Source organism: Sinocyclocheilus anshuiensis, unplaced genomic scaffold (assembly GCF_001515605.1).
Source record: "Sinocyclocheilus anshuiensis isolate Anshui unplaced genomic scaffold, SAMN03320099.WGS_v1.1 scaffold1144, whole genome shotgun sequence".
Taxonomy (NCBI): domain Eukaryota; kingdom Metazoa; phylum Chordata; class Actinopteri; order Cypriniformes; family Cyprinidae; genus Sinocyclocheilus; species Sinocyclocheilus anshuiensis.
This window is the reverse complement of record NW_015551101.1, coordinates 994049-1011118: the sequence shown is the minus strand read 5'-3', so window position 1 is coordinate 1011118 and position 17070 is coordinate 994049. Positions and strand designations below refer to the sequence as shown.

General features: G+C 34.8%; 4 protein-coding genes across 7 annotated transcripts in view; 2 read left to right on the top strand and 2 right to left on the bottom strand.

The window, feature by feature from the left end:
* The first annotated feature begins 2467 nt into the window (after positions 1-2467).
* On the top strand, positions 2468-5618 carry LOC107662757 (calcineurin B homologous protein 1-like). The gene is made up of 7 exons (XM_016452836.1): positions 2468-2738; positions 3214-3286; positions 3379-3459; positions 4446-4570; positions 4843-4904; positions 4984-5106; positions 5207-5618. The coding sequence occupies exons 1-7, from the start codon at positions 2672-2674 to the stop codon at positions 5258-5260; spliced, it is 585 nt and encodes a 194-aa protein (XP_016308322.1). The 5' UTR covers positions 2468-2671; the 3' UTR covers positions 5261-5618.
* Positions 5619-6833: 1215 nt separating this feature from the next.
* On the bottom strand, positions 6834-9441 carry LOC107662788 (cytochrome c oxidase subunit 7A2, mitochondrial-like). The gene is made up of 4 exons (XM_016452892.1): positions 9344-9441; positions 7934-8020; positions 7100-7184; positions 6834-6978 (listed from the first exon to the last, which is right to left on the bottom strand). The coding sequence occupies exons 1-4, from the start codon at positions 9356-9358 to the stop codon at positions 6920-6922; spliced, it is 246 nt and encodes an 81-aa protein (XP_016308378.1). The 5' UTR covers positions 9359-9441; the 3' UTR covers positions 6834-6919.
* On the top strand, positions 6950-13924 carry rnaset2l (ribonuclease T2, like). 2 transcript variants are annotated; one of them, XM_016452891.1, is made up of 11 exons: positions 6950-7021; positions 10394-10465; positions 10597-10690; positions 11410-11467; positions 11662-11729; positions 11880-11937; positions 12029-12096; positions 12464-12577; positions 12669-12717; positions 12804-12878; positions 13463-13924. In XM_016452891.1, the coding sequence occupies exons 2-11, from the start codon at positions 10456-10458 to the stop codon at positions 13652-13654; spliced, it is 786 nt and encodes a 261-aa protein (XP_016308377.1). In that variant the 5' UTR covers positions 6950-7021; positions 10394-10455; the 3' UTR covers positions 13655-13924. The 2 variants fall into 2 exon arrangements, with proteins under 2 accessions (XP_016308377.1, XP_016308376.1); XM_016452890.1 differs by having other exon boundaries at positions 10350-10465.
* Positions 13925-14192: 268 nt separating this feature from the next.
* Positions 14193-17070, bottom strand: part of LOC107662786 (transcription elongation factor SPT5-like) — a 15135-nt gene continuing 12257 nt past the window's right edge. For 2 of the 3 annotated variants that reach the window (XM_016452886.1, XM_016452887.1), the window contains exons 29-31: positions 16326-16529; positions 15946-16041; positions 14193-14485 (exon numbers count right to left, since the gene is read on the bottom strand). In XM_016452886.1, the coding sequence (XP_016308372.1) occupies positions 14345-14485; positions 15946-16041; positions 16326-16529 (441 nt within the window). In that variant the 3' untranslated portion in view covers positions 14193-14344. The remainder of the gene's footprint in view (positions 14486-15945; positions 16042-16325; positions 16530-17070) is intronic. The other variant, XM_016452889.1, reaches the window with a different exon arrangement.

Here is a 17070-nt window from a genome sequence, read left to right as displayed (position 1 = left end):
TCAGCCATCTGCACTTGATGCAGTTGTAACGCAACATGAAATGTCATTCCTTGGTGTCTGTTATTTTTGTATCATTGAGATACTAATATAGTTTTTATTATATAAAATATTACATATTTATTATATAGTTTTGTGTGTGTTTTTGTCATTTTTATTCATTTTAAAATGTCTATATAGTTTTTATTATCATTTTAGCTATAGTTTTAGATTTAATTTATATAATTTATATGTAATATGTGTTATATGCATTATGCATTTATATGTAATTTACATGTATATGTAATGTACAGAAATTGTTATGTAAATTACAGTTATTTTTGTACATCAAGTTAAGCTAAATGAAAAATTTTATTTTTTTTTCCTTGGCAGCTAACTGTGATAAAATAAGTTTTTTTTTAAATGTTGTATTATATTTCAGTTTTTTTATTTTTTTTATTTCAAGTTTATGGGTTTAGTTTAATAACTCTGTTAAATTAGAATAAATTCCAGCTGACAGTTACAGTATGTGTATATAAAGGGGATTAAATTAGGTCTCTAATCACATTATAATAATGGCTTCCAACGGGAACATATTCTTAATTAAGCCCACCTGCAGGGAATCAATGGTATGTTCAGTTCACAGAGAACTTCACAACTGCCAACTTCACAATTCTAAAACTGCATTTTACCCGACGCAAGGCAATAAAGACCTTTTAATAAAACATATAAGGAGTGTGCAAATGTAATAAAACGAATGGCTTTTAAATGAATAAAGTTACATTGCAGCAGTTACAAATAAAAATTCATTGTGAACATTTCAGAGCCATAGCAACTTTAAATTTGTTCTTTTAAGACCTCACAACTAGCCTTATTTTTTTTAAACCATGTCAAAACTCATTATTAGAGCAATAAAAAAACCCTTGTAAGCATGCAATGAAAAGCATGCCAAGAGATATAAATATGTCTCTCTCATTCTGATATTGCTATAAAGTATTAGTAAATAGAGTGCTTCAGAACTATTATTGTAACTTTCCTCAGGGCAAAGCTTCTCCTGGTGTTTAATATGTAAGTATTTGTGTTTGAGGACATCATTTTGTGCGTTTCTTTCTTTCTTTCTTTTAGATCAGGTTCCAGATATATTTCTAGTTCATAAGACATGAGAAAAGCTGCAAAACCTGTGTAATCAAGATCAACATGATCTTTACATTTTTATCTTTTAAACACGTGACACATCCTGACCTACCTGGAAATTAATGTATTTCTATACGCTTGTGTTACAATAACTGGCACAAAATGTGTTAAATATCTAAGACACTTTTATCTACCAGCAAGTGATTTTTAATTCAGTATTTCAAAAAGATCAGATGATTTTTTTTTATTTCACCCAGCAATTTGCCTTTAAAGTAACTACTCAGCAACAGACACCAAGCTCTGAAACCAGCAGTCACACTTTCCAGTGTTGCTTCAATCACATAAGATCAATAGCATCAGGGGAAATCTTATTTTAAAGATGCAGCTAAGACTGAACGAAATAAATGGTTTTGAGGAACATCTTACAGTAATATTTTAATATCTTACATAAACAGGCAACTGTACAGACAGTGTACCAGAGTAGATGAAAAGATGAAATGTGCATGAAAGACTCTGGCGCCATCCAGTGTATTCAAAGGCGCTGAGCCTGTTATAAACGCTATAAAATTGCACTCTCTCAACAAAAATTGTTTATTAATGTGCGGAGGAGACAAACTGAAACTTTTGGTGTATGTTCTTTATATAAATAAATAAATAAATAAAGTGATATGCGTGATCGTGCTATGCTGCCATCAAAAATATACATGGTGTATTGCAAAATATAGCTACGGATCACTTGGCATAAAAACAAAACAAACATGCTATTAGTTATAGATTAAATGCAATTATTATGAACAAATACATACCATACCAGTGCCATTGTGTGTGATGGGAAGTCCGACTCATTTCAGCTGATCGGTTCTTTTGAACAATTTCGCAGAACCGGTTCGATGATTCATTTTATGCTGTACGTGACTACGTAACCACGTTGTATCCGAAATAGCGCAAGCGGATATTAAACACTCATTTATGTAGACACATATTGCTGTTTATTACATTTTTTTGTTTTATTTTCAAGAATGTTTATTGTTCATATGCCCAAATTCAGTCGCAACAATGATTTAGTTCCGAAACATAGATTAATCTAAAATTAATTTTCTTGTCTACAACACTGTAGAAAATGGTCTTGTCTGATAAAACGTATTCATGCAATCACGTGATACAAATATTTCTAGTACGTTTTATTTTTAACATTTTGGAAATTATTCCATTACGGTTCTTGGCTCATTACAAGTAGGACGTTCGAAGTGATTCGGTCTAATTCATAAATGAATCATTCAACCGCTCAGACGGATTTTGTGGAGTCGTTAAAAAGATTCGACTCAAACGAATCAGATTTCATTAGTGTAGTGGGCGTTGTAATCTGTGTAAACAGAGCGTGTATTATTCAAGCACAAGAAAAAGCAACAGCGTATATGCGAACATTCCTCTAACATTTTCAACGGTTTTTTTGTTTTTGTTTTAAATTTCATGACTTCTTGGTTTTCATTCTTTTTTGCTCCCAGGTTCTCTCTGCATATGGGCTAAATGTTTGAAAGCTGTCGACACATAACTATATAAAATGGGTTCGACGAACTCCACCCTATTAAAAATCCCTAACGTCGAGGTGTTGATGCAAGAGACGGGCTGTGAGTGACATTTGACAATTGTGTTTTGTTACTGGCTTATTGTTGTTGTTGTCGCGGTTGAACGAGTAAACAACTATATAAAATATAATTTTCCTGCACATTTGTTGCCGTTTTTATTTAACTCTCAGGCTTATGATCACTAAGATAAAAATATCGGGTACAAATTCGGCTTACATGAGCGAAAACTGTCCTCGATTGACAGTGACAGGTGTTGTTCAGTTTATGAGAATTTACTTTCCAGTTACAAACTAATGTTACTCAAATACATTGCACAAAAAGGTAGCCTATATGTATATGTAGAATAATTAAAAAATAAAAATGCACTAATGAATTTCAGTGAAGCTGGCTGCAGGGGAGAATTGTTTAAATGGTCAATTCAGTTTGTTTACGGTCCACTTGAACTCGTTTGTCGAGTCATGATTCTACAGGGCTTCAGTGAAACATTTTCATAATTAATGTGATTTCTCTTTTCCAGTCTCGCCTGCCCACATTATTCGCCTCCATGATCGCTTCAAAGCTCTGGATAAAGAAGGACGAGGTCATCTCTGGTGAGACTGATGTCTTATCTTCTCTGATGAGATAGATGTCTTTTGCAATTACATAAATATTAAGCCATACGTCTTGTCTCATTCTCACATAGTCCCCAGGATTTTGGAGCCATAAAGGAGTTGGCAATGAACCCCATAGGAGACAGAATAATAGGTGCCTTCTTCTCCCCAGGGTAATGAATCTTGCTTGGCATGAGCTACAAACTTTAGGAGAGTGAAAATAATTACTGTTCACACTGAAGTCTTGAATATTGGATTCTAACATAAAACACTGTAGCAAGTCCTGAACTGTCTGATTAAAGGGATACTCCATCCCAAAATGAAAATTTTGTCATTAATCACTTACCCCCATGTCGTTCCAAACCCGTAAAAGCTCCGTTCATCTTCGGAACACAATTTAAGATATTTTGGATGAAAACCTGGAGGCTTGTGACAGACCCATTGACTGCCAAGTAAATTACACTGTCAAGGTCCAGAAAAGTATTAAAGACATCGTCAGAATAGTCCATCTGCCATCAGTGGTTCAACCGTAACGTTATGAAGCGACGAGAATACTTTTTGTACGCGAAGAAAACAGAAATAACGACTTTATTCAACAATTCATCTCTGTGTCTCTCCGCATCACCGTAGCACCATTTTGGAGAATATCTGCTGGACGCAAGCAGCGTACGCTATTCTGTGTCAGCCGCGACACAAGGATAGGAGGTTTTCTACGTGTATTTACACTTTGATTTGAACGAAAACAGTGCAGCGCGGCTGACACAGAAGAGCGTACGCTGCTTGTGTTCAGTGGTTATTCTCCAAAATGACGTGGGGGTAAGTGATTAATGACAAAATTTTCATTTTGGGGTGGAGTATTCCTTTAATGTTTTTCCATGCCAACTTGTTATTGTGGTATATATTTTTTTAGATAACCCTACGCCTAAATGACTCATAAAAACAAAAAATGGTGGTTAGCCGATTCGCATTTAGGTCAAACACTCTTTCCAGTCTAAGTTAGTGGTTTTTGACAATAATAAGCTGCACAATGATCAGGAAATTAGTTCTGAAATATACAGCATGCATGACTACATTTCTCAAAAAGGTCTTTCTCAGTAACCAAAATCATAAACAAACAACCATTGTGTCTTGAAGTCATAAATAATGATGTTAATCTCAGGAAGGAAATGGTGGACTTCCACACTTTTGTGAAGATCCTGGCTCATTTCCGGCCCGTTGACAAGGACCGACCTAAAGAGCCCAATTCTCCTGAACTCATCAATAGCAGGAGCAACAAACTCAAATGTATGTTTGCTTTTGCTTTTACCCAGCAGATAAACCACATCCTCTCAGTAATGGAATGGGCGATGTTACTTTAGTGTCATTGTACAGTCAGACAGCCATTATCACAGAATAAAGGACACCCTGAAAGGGTTTATTTCACAATAATGACCAACTGACTGAACAATATCCTGCTTATTACACTGCTATTGACCAAATAATGCAGTATTGCAGTATTGATTTGAGTTGAAGTAATCTTGTTCCTTTAAATCTGGCCTGGTTCTTCATTCCTGTAGTTGCATTTCAGTTGTATGACCAAGACAAGGATGGCAAGATTTCCAGAGATGAGCTTTTAAAGGTCACTTGCTTCTTCATTCATGTTTTTAGCTGTTTTCTCACAAACTGAATAAGACTGACAGCAGGTTGATCATTGACAGGTTCTCCGGGCCATGCTGGGGATGCAGGTGACAGAAGAGCAGCTGGAGAGCATAGCAGACCGCACTATACAGGAAGCAGATCTAGACCGTGATGACGCAATATCTTTTGAAGAGTTTCGTAAGGTATAACCTCAAATTCTGCATTCACGCTGTTTGATAAAAGCACATGTTATAATGTCGATGGAATATGACTGCTGACGTGTTTCAACCTGTTTTGTATTAGTCTCTGGAGAAGGTCAACATTGACCACAAGATGAGCATTCGCTTCTTACGCTAGACTAGAGCATCATGGGAAAGCTTGTACACCAACCTTATACGCCTCTATCTCCAAGCCTCAGAAAATGGAAGGGATGTCTGCAATGCCCAGGACAGTATGATGGGATCAGTGTTTGTCTGTCTAACAGGAATTTAATGCACTGGTAATGTCTGCATGAAAACTGCACATTGACAAATAATATAAAGTTTACCGAAGTAGTGTTGGGTCAGTAAGATTTTTATTTAGCAAAGATGCATTCAAATAATCAAAAGTGACAGCAAAGACATTTATAATGTTACAAAAAGATTTGTGTTTCAAATGAATTGAACCTTCTTTTCAACAAAGAATAATGAAAAATGTCCATTTCCACAAAATAATATTAATTAATGATTATTATTGCTGATAATAATAATAAGAAATGTTTCTTGAGCAGCAAATCTGCATTTTAGAATGAATTATGGAGGATCATGGGACACTGAAAATGGCTGCTGAAAATTAGGCTATCACAGGATTTTAAAATGTATTAAATATTATAATATTTCACATTATTACTGTTTTATTTTTGATTAAAGAAATGCATCCTTGGTGAGCAGGAGAGACTTCTTACAAAAACATTTTAAAACCTTACCGACCCTTGTAGATTTTTGCATTCTGTGTCTTGATAATGAATTAATTTTACTGAATTGATTGGTTAATTTTGTATATAAGTATAACTAGCAGGAAAGAGTTTGTAATAATGTTCAGAATGAACAGTGTTGAATTGTCATATGTCACCATATGTGGAGAAAAAAAGTGTTTTTTTTCCCTCTCTGAAGTGTGACAATCTCAAGATAAAATTTTGAAGGTTTGTTAGATAGATGTGTACACTTTCATCTCAGTAGAGTTTTTTAGCATCTCGGTTGCATGATGCTTTCCATACATTTTTTAATGTATGTAAATTTATCCTGAATCCTGATAAAAACTGGATTTTTTTTCCTGTCATTTACATCTCGGAAAATGTGTTATTCTTTCAATGCAGCTATGCTTCATGCAATTTTACCTACAAGTGAGAAGAAAGGCTACCTCACTTTACTGCACTTATGCATGCTGTACCAAAACCACTAAAAAGGGCTTTTTTCATCTTTCTGAAACTGACTTTTAAGAATGATATTAAATAATTTTGCACAATATTCAAAGTATTGTTTGGTATCTTTTTGGACCAAAGTTTAAAAAAATTGTTGGCACAAGCCCAATTCGAAAAGCAGTTTTTGTAACTGGAATTCAGTTATGTATTAAGCAGCTAGATCACAAATAATGTTTGAATACATCTGAGCAACCTATAAATTGTTATTCTGTTGGCACTAGGTGGCGCCAAACGCGTATTGTTGATTAATGCCAGTGATACACTACCATTCAAAAGTTTGAAGTCAGTAAGATTTTGGAAGATGTTAATACTTTTATTGAGCCAGGATGCATTAAATTGATCAAGACATTTAAAATGTTGGTGAGCATAAGTGCTTCTTACAAGTACATAAATACTTTTTTCAAAAACTTTTGAACAGTAGTGTGTCGTGACCAAACACTTCTGTATGAAAGTTGTAGTTGTAGGATTTAATGTATTCATGTTTCATATATGTGTTTTATTGTTTAAGGTATTTGAAATGAAATAGATTTGTACAGCATTATGCAGTTTTGAAGTTATTATGCTTTACTCTTGGGCATACAGGCCAACAGCAACCAGTAAAAGGAAAAGCCAGTGCCTAAAGAGAACCACAAAGAGAGAGAAGACTTCTTTTAATACTGGTATGTATATTTTTATGAACCTAAATTTAAAAAAAAAGTAAATCCAAGTTTTCTTGATTGACCAGAAGGGTTTTGTACCTGTTATTGTGATGGTCATGGTCAAACGGTACAGAAGGACATCAGTAGAGCCTCCTTTAATGTGGACTGGCAGACCGTTATCCTCCTGTAAGTGTGGATAAATAAAAATGTTATTCTTGCAATGTATGGCCACAATGCAACATAAAATTTGTATAGTTGTATTAACTTAAAAGTCCTTTTTGTTGTGCGAAAGTAATCTTTGCAGATATAAATATGTTTCTTCATATTAGATACACAAAGAATAACATTATTAATAATTAATATAGTTCTTTATTGATTTAATTAGTTATATATAATAAATTAAATTATTCCATTCCTTTTTTACTCACAATTTGTACAGTGTCCCAACTTTTTTGGAATCGGGTTTGTATTTATTAGTTATAAAGCTATAAAGGTCTTGTATATTATTTATTATACAGTGATTAACAATATGTAATATATTCTTATTTATTTATTTTACATTACCATATAGAAGATATTTATATCTTTTAGAAGATATTTTGAAGTAACCAGTTTCGATTTCTATTGTCTTTTTTGTACATACAATGGAAGTAAATGAGAACTGAAACTGTTTGGTTACCAACATTATTTAAAATATCTTCTTTTATGTTCCGCAGAGGAAAGAAGGTCAAACACACTGTTAAAAAAAAAAAAGTTTTTGTAAAAGTTTTAAATAAAGATTATCGAGTGAGTAAATGATAAATGATATTTGACCTCTGAAATGTGCAAATGTAAATCAGAGCACAGTGCACATGTCATCTAAACAGATTAATACATTTTATGTTTTGAGAGTGTATTAATTTTGACATCATGCCAGTCTGAAATTCTTCTTACCAGGAAAACCTTCTGTCTGTCAGGCACCTTGTTTTTCATTTGCCGGACTGTTGTGCTGAAAGCCTGTGAGGCTAGCCGGGGAACACTCTGAAATAACCAAAGTTTCATTCAGTGATGTTCAGTCATGTCAATTAAACATTCATTCTATAAACAAACAATTGCAAATATGCTAAAACATGCCAGTTCCATGCTAAAATATGTTAGCAGCACCTAAAATGGTAGCCTACAACATGGTAGCAGCATGCTAACAAAATGCTAAAACATGCTAGAATCATGTTAAGACGTTAAAACATGGTAGCAGCAAAAAATGCTAGTGATGTGTTAAAACATGCTAGCAACATGTTTGTAGCTTCTAAAACATGGTAATATAGGCCTACCTGTCACACACAGATTCCATGGCTTTTATCATTAACTTTTTACATTAAAGTCAGTTTTGTTTATATTTCTCATTAGATTAGGAAAACTAATGAAATATTAACCTAAGTCAGGGTTAAGCGCTTTATATTTTTGGGACTCCCAGACCCCAAGTAGAAGACTCTGTTACTCCACACCCGAATATTTTTATTATCTTTGCTATATTTCAAGTAAGTTTAAAAAGAAGAAAATGTGAAAGGAATGTAACATTTTATGGTTCTGAAGGTCATCAACCCAGCTCATGTGGAGCAGAAATGAGTTGTGGTTTTAGCCAATTGCTGCTCACCAGCACCTGGAGCAAACTAATCAGATCGTAATACACACTGTTGGGTTGGGCTAAGAACGTCATGCCCCTTTTACTTCACTGTCCACCAGCGTGTGTGTGTGTGTGTGTGTGTGTGTGTGTGTGTGTGTTTTTCTGCATGCAGGCATGCTAAATGTGGAGAGGCTAATGGTGACATGACCTCCTCAGTGTCCATTTAACAAACAGTTGTGTTCATTTCATATAAACACACATTCATCTCAAGAAGTTTACAAGCAAACCTCTGACTGTTTGATTCCCTGTAGAGTACTAAAAATGATTTATGATTAGGTTTTTTAAAACATTTGTTTGCACAATCAAAAAGACAATAAAAGAATAAAAGGACAAACACACTGATTCGTTTGCTCATATGAGTTTCAGTATCAGATGACTGTTGAATGACTGAAAATGAGTGTTTTCTTTAGAGGTCATTTAAGGCAGCCAGTCATTCAAAACCCACAGCAGCTATCAGTGTTTCAAACTTAACCAAATTCGAAATCTGTTCGCATCAAATATACAAGATTACCATCTAATAACCAGCTTTCCCAAGCAATGTTTGCAGTGCAATAGAGTATCGTTGTGTGGCATATTTCCTGTTTCACAAGTATTTTAGGAGTAGATTCTTCCTGATAACACATCTACAGCTGTTATATCACAGACTATGGAAGAATAAAGAAGAACAGCAGTGGATTTACCAGTAAATGCCTCATGTCCGACGCTGCTCTCTGTTGAGCTTGTTGATTCTTGTCTAGTCGTGGCCCTTACAAGGACACACACATATTGCAGAGCTTTTGAACCAGAGCCAGGGAGTCAGGAGGGGAAAGATCACTCTGAACAGCCAAGCTGCCAGCTGATTCACTCAACTGCAAAGCAGTAGTCCTTTTTCATATTTACAAAGCATATTGTAATAAGTTTTTCATTGAAGCATAATACCTTAAAATGTCTTAAACTATTTGTCATGAATAGAGCCTGTTAAAAGGTCCTACACTGCTTACACCTAAAGTTAAAGATGATTTAATATCAACACAATTCATAACTGTCCCGAAATCTGACATTCTCAAGAATGCGGGTCATCATTTTTTTTTTACAACAGATAAACCTTTCTTAAAATATTAACAAAGTCATGATTTTGTTTGGAATTAACAATTTTGATTTTTGCAACTTCACCTACCAAACCTTCAACAATAAAATAGAATTAAGTTTAAAATAAAACGAAAAATACAATATTGAAATAAATAACACATCAGACTAATAAGCGTTTAATTTAATTTTAAACTTAATTTTTGCAAAAATCAAATATTTTCTTTTTATTACATTTTTATTAAATCTATGTTTCCTATAAACATTAGCATTTGATTGGTTAACATCTTTCAAAGGCAATTTTAAGTGACATTTTGCTTTGTGAAGTAATACAGTATATAACACGTTATGTAACATTCCACTGTGTGCATATTTAACAAAAACATGTTTAATTCAAGGTAATTATTTTAAAAATGTTGAATGGCTAAACAATATAAAATGATTTTGTTTATTTTGGTTAAAAGAAAGGAGCCATTTCAGCCTGTTCGCCCTTAAGTGGGTTACAGAACTATATGGAACATATATAGAGCTAAAACTACGGCATTAAAGGGTACTGTATTATCATTAACATCTTGCAATTTCTAATCATAATGCATGACAGTATCACTTCCTTTTTCTCAGGCATGCAAACATAGAACATTCACTATGTTTCGCTTCTGCATTAGACCAGGGGAAAGGAAACTGATGCTGACACTCTGTCACTGGAGCTCAGAACTGCAGGATCAACATGAGCTACGGTAGTTATTTATATAATTCTAGTTATATATGCATTTACAAGAGCTATATAGAACCTAATTTCTGAAGTCATACTGCAGTTGTTTTGAATTCATAGATTTTGCTTTAACTGTATTGTGCTGTGTTGTTTCAGATAAGCACATCCTCTGGGCCTGCACCGCTGCTCTGCTCACTGGTTGGGTCCTCACGTATGATAATGGACTCTGTTCTGGGGCTGTCACGAGGCAGTAAGACACAATAATTCAAATAATCTTTAATTAATAAATCAGCATACGTTATTGACTAGCAGAGACCAGCAGTCATTTATCTATCAATATTTAAAGGAATAGTTCACCCCAAAGTGAAAATGTGGTGAATTTATACTCACATTTTTTTTTATTAATTGTAACAGATTTGGAGAAATTTAGCTTTACGTTTTTGCATTATCACTTGCTCACCAATGAATCCTCTGCAGTGAATGGGTGCCGTCAGAATGAGAGTCCAAAGAGATTAAAACATCACAGTAATCAACACGACTCCATCAATTAATATCTTGTGACGTGAAAAGCTGCATGTTTATAATAAATAAATCTATCATTAAGACATTTTAGCTTTTTAAACTGTCGCTTCTGAACAAAATACCAGTCTATAATCCATAATAAAGCTTCCTCCTTTAAAAAGTCCTTCCCCTGTTGTTCTCTCACATCAAAATCCACTGACATATTTGTTTACAGCTGTTCATGTGAGAAGTGATTCAATGCTAAATTTCTCCAGATCTTTTCAGATGAAGAAACACTATTTCATTTTTGGGTGAACTATTCCTTTAAATACTGCAAATGAACACAATTAAATAGACAATAAAAGAATGTAATTAAACAGAAATGCAGGGCTGCACAGAATTTGAAAAAGAGAAAGGTACAGCAAATAGAAAGAAAAAGTAGGCCTACAACTGCTTTTTCATTTTCAGCTCATGCAACTGGACTTGTATGCATCTCACTCTTCAGTGGCCTGGGAGTTTCTGTATAGTATGTCTTTATATTTTATATATTACACCAGTGCTAGTAAACTTTACACAAGACTCTATTGCAATCTGTCTGAAATCATATGAAGAGCAACTGATATTGATATCAGTGCTTCATTTAAAACCAGTTGTGGTCTCTGCCTTTCATGTTACTTCTGCTTAACATGATCAGTCTTCTTTTTTCCTGTCCTCCCACAGGGTATTAACAACAAAACCATTTGCAAAATACCACAGACTGTTCAAAACTGGACCATCCATGGTCTATGGTGAGGAATTCAGTGGCTGTTGTTCCCATTCCCGCTCATCTGAAAATTAACACTTCACTGGAACATTCTGTGTTTTTGATTGGTCTTTATTTTATTATTTCTGGCATTATTATTCATTTCTTTATTTTGAAAATTTCGAATGACATTTAGGCCTGTACGTACTGGGCACTGCTGTGACTGTTGGCCGATATATCATTCGCATCTTCAGGTAAAAATGCTTCCACCACTGTTTGTTTGTATGTATTTATTTATTTATTTGAAGCGTTAAATATAAAATGTAACATCATGTTTATGTTCAGGAAATTGAGCCTGAACTCACTCAGCTGTGGCCATCGTTAATAAAAGGAAAGCACTTCTTCTACTTCTGGTAAACACAAACTATGAACTTTTGTGATTTAATGTATCGCCGCCTGAAGCACAATGATATTAATATTTCCACAGTAAATTTCCATAGTAAAGGTGGTCACTTAGAGAAAAGGTGGTCACCTAGAGAAAATTTGCAAGCCAAATCCAATTCCAGTAGGTATCGCATGATCAAGAGTTTCGCATGATTAAAAAAAGTTTACACGTCGTATAGGCTACATAACTGACAAAGGCCACTCATGAAAAAGTGTATGTAGATCAAAATGAAAAAATAAAAATAAATTTTTAACTTAATGCCTGGTATGTCTGATGGTAGCTCATACATATTTTCACTGCTAAGCAGTAGTGATTGATTTGATTTGGTTTGGCAGGAGGGATGAATGGATTAAACATGGAACGTGTGCAGGCTGTGAGGAGAGCATGGGTTCACCGCTTCTCTATTTCCAGGTCGCAGTCAAGCTTCGGAAACTCTTTGACATTGATAAGTGGGTGTTATTAGCATGATAATAACATTATATACCATGATATTGTCTTATCATGAGCTCATCTGTTTCCCCCCCATTTCATTTTTTGTAGCATCTTGGAAAGCTCTGGAATCAAAACCTCATGTGATGTGTCATACAAGGTAAGTTTATCGGACTGGCTGTTTCATAATGTCTTGGATTTAATACAAGCAACACTTCATCAATCTTAACATGATGTGATCTGCAGCATGACGACATACGTGGTGTTCTGACCCCACTGCTGGGACAAAACTATGATTTGCAATGTGTGACGGACAGCGAGGTGAGAGAATTCAATGTTAAATTATATTTACTACATTCAGTCGAGAATATCAAGAAATAGTTTTATAGTGATCGTCAACTGAACGATCCCGACATCCCAAGGTGTAGGCCTAAAACACATTTGTACATTGCTTCCTGTCCAGCAGATGGCACTAGATAATCATATTCAGTCATATTTTGTGAATATGAATTAGCCTTTTTTTATGTGATTGGCAAGACACGTGTCTCTTTTGAGCTGTCTTCGTGGGGGTCACGCAAAAACAGCGCGTGTGGTCTGATTCACGAACAAATAATGAAGAGATAAAGCCAGCTTCATTAAATAAATGACTCTTATGAGTCGGTTCTTTTAATTAATAGTTCAGAAGTCGAGTTATGATTCAGCTGTTAAATATTGTATAAATGTAACATTCTCCAAGAGCTTCTTTCATATGGAAGCAAAAATTGCATTATAACGGAAATATACTCAGATAAATTAGGACTGGAAAATCTGTATTAATACCCAGGTTTAATAACATTAATAAATTATAAGAAATAAAATAATCAGATTTAAACCCAAAAGCTTAAATGGTCTTTCTTCATTTTTAGGGTCGTGAAGCGTGGATCCAGCTGAAGGTTCATCTCTTCAGGAACCAAACCCTTGGATGCCCCAAACAAGAACAAGAGCAAAAGTTCGATAGACTTTCGTGGTTTAATAGCACAGGACATCCCTGTCCAAAGAACACCACCATCTTTTATGTTCCAATTAACTACGAAAATCCTCATGAACCCTGTAACTAAGAGAAAGCTATAGACTTTCACTGCTTTCATGTTTGACTATCCTTTTCCAGTTCTCAGATCTGATGCATATGTTCAAATAAAACTGTTACATAATTCCTAAAGTATTTAACCTTGGGGCATTTTTTCCCATTAGTATATATGCAAATCATAGGGATTAAAGGGTTTTGAAAGACCTTTAATGCAGTCAGAATATACACCAATTTCTAATGACATTAAAGGTTCGGAATGTAATGGAACACGATGTTGAATAAACTTTTGTGGTGCAGAGCACAGTGGTTTTTCTCATTTGTTGGAGCTCAAATCACTCGTAAGTGAATAAAAATGGAATTCTTCTTTATGGTCGATGTTCTAAACACCGGCAGGCAAGAAAAGGTTTAAAACGAACAGCCATCAGCTATTAAATATTTCATGCAAACACTCAGGATGGATGGATTTGGGAACTCACGATTCACATTTTATTTGACAAGGAATCAGTTTGCCAAAAAGTATGTTTTTACACCACAGAAGAAACAGAAAATGGACTATCCACTAAAACCTTCAACTAAGTAAAAAAAAATATATATATACATATTGTAAAAGGCCAGTTACTTCACAATGTAGATGATGGTGAACAAGAAAATCAAAGCTCACTGAAAGTGACTAATTGCAGCATCTGCATTCGAATAGCAAAATGTTTAAATGCGTGGTTCTTCACAGTTCCAATTTCCCAAGGAAGCGGAGATTGAGAATCTTCAGTTGCTCATCCAGCTCCATTCTAACAATGCCGTCTTCACCATCAATACTGAGCAGGACTCCTGTGGCCTCCCTGTCCTCTCCCAGAATCACCTTCACCTGAGAAGCACACATTCACATTTATTCATGTTGGAGAAACATTTTCCAAATTTGTTGTTATAACACAAATGACATAATAACAGGGTTCTGACGCTGGATTTGGGACATCTGATTCAGTGGGAGGAGCAGCGGGCTTATATCTAAGTGATATTCTTTCTCTCCTTTTGCACCTGTTCATTTCCTAAACTCCTCACTGCTCATCCATTATATATTTAAAATGGAGACAAAAATTGCCCTGGTTAATTCTCATCACTTCAATGTCTGCAGCATGGACTTGATTCAAGAGCGATTTCAGGCAAGTATATGCTTCATTGGTTCTTGCAGCTGTGACTTTCATGATTGTGGTCTTGATGTTCTCTAAAAGCTCTAAATTTAGTATTTCCCAAGAATTTAAAGGCCTAAGAGTTTCTGTATGTGTATATGAAATTAGATCATTTATCAAAAAAGTTACATGTTATTCTAGCTATAACAGTAAATTATTGTTTGCTTTGGTTCGATTGCTTTGGTTTACATCTATAGCATGAAAATATATTTATACTGTAATAAGGAGGGCACTTTAAAGTGTATTATATTTAGGGATGCTCCGATCCGCCTTTTTCGCCTCCGATAACGAATGTCTGACAGCCACAGCGGAGAAAAGAGTTTGTGTGAACTTTAATGTAAGGACTTAAATATTCATATGTAGCTCACATTAAGCTATCGTATGGCTTCAGAAGTAACACAGAATAATTCGCACAATCGGAAAAAAAAAAAATTAAAACAATTCTCGGATTTGGATCGGCGCTCTCTGACCGATACCCGATCCGAGAAAAATGGCACTATCGGAGCCGATACCCGATATGAATATCGGATCGGCGCATCCCTAATTATATCTGGACTCCATGAGCAGAATTAAACATAAGGTGTTTAACGTTGCACAGAAATGTCTAAAATGCTAATTATTGCATACTATTTAACATACTTTTTGTTAATTTATAAGCAATACACAGTATATACTGGATCATGACATATTTAGTAGATTGTAGGGCTGACTAAACATTAATTGGGGTCAAGCGATTAGTCAACAGAAGAGACAGACGGCTGCACGTGAGTGTCCTGCATAATACTTGTTTATAGATCTGCTGTTGGAATTATTACTTGCTGCTAGGAAGGAATATTTCGTTTTCTGCCTATTTCTACGTTATATTTTTGTTTGCGTTTGTATTTTTGATCCCCCAATTGTAAGTCGCTTTGGATAAAAGCGTCTGCTAAATGACTAAATGTAAATGTAAATGTAAATGTAATTGACTAAAAATGTATCTACAGAAAGCTTGAAATGTCTTCTTTAAAATGAACCAATACAGTAGATTGGAAAAGTAAAAAGAAAAGCGTTTTCTTTGCCAAAATTGTGAGATCCTTACGCTAAGAAACTTAAATCACAATAAAATCAATCACATTTGGTTACATAAGACCAGCAGTACCTTATTGTTTTTGGTTGGCGTAACAGGTTCCAAGTGTTCACTTGAAATACTAACGACCTTCTCCGTGGCTTGCAGGAAAACGGAGCACATCCCCCCCTATGTGAAAGAAGAATTTTTCCATGGATGAATCAGTGATTTCTTAACAACAAACAACTAACAGGGTATGATTCATCATAAAATCTAACAGGGAATGGATCGTTATCACAACAGAGACAAGCTTAATCCACTGGCAAAAATGTAAAATCAGCCCCGGGCATCTCAGCACTACATTTGCAATATGCAAATCTAAACTTCACATGCTTCTACTTGCAGATCCTTGCTGAAAGTCACAGCACATCTAGATCCACAAAATCAGATAAAATCACATGTACAACACTCACGGTGACACTCCGGATTACACCGGTCTGATTGATGACGCCTCCGTCCAGGAATGTGTCTTTCACACGCACCATGATGTCTGTGGTGACCCAGTCATTGGAGGCCTGGTCGATGTTAGATCCGGGAGTGTGAGGGTTGTAGCCTCCTGGAGATGGAGCTCCAGGAGTCATTGGACTGTACCCTACCGGACTGGGACTCGGAGTGGCCTGAAGATCACATGAAGCACAATTCAACTCAATACTGTTTGTGCAGCCAATTATTGTGGAAAAAAGCTTTATTGCTCCAAGCTTATGCACCGAATTTGGTTTTAGTGTTTTAACTGTGGAAAGACATCAGAAATCTGCTTGTAAACATGGTCATGTAACATTATTTTCCTCAGGAAAGACATTCAATGTCCACAGATTGTTAGTTAACTAGAAAACTCTAGAGAGGAGTATTTTGTTATATATGCACTATAATACATTCATTATATTCGTATTGAAGTGATTTCTTCATTATTTAATGAATGTTTGAACAAATCTCTCATAAAGTTATTACATCCACCATTTAGATGTTTATATTTCATTTATATTACAGTTTATATTACAGTTAACTACAACTAAACTGAATTTTTTTTTTACTTGAGAAAAACATTAACTGAAATAAAACCGAAAACAATTTTTAATTCAGCTATTGGCCAAGGCAACATTTGTCAATATAGATTATAAATATAGAAATAAAGATTATATAGACAGAAAATTATATATA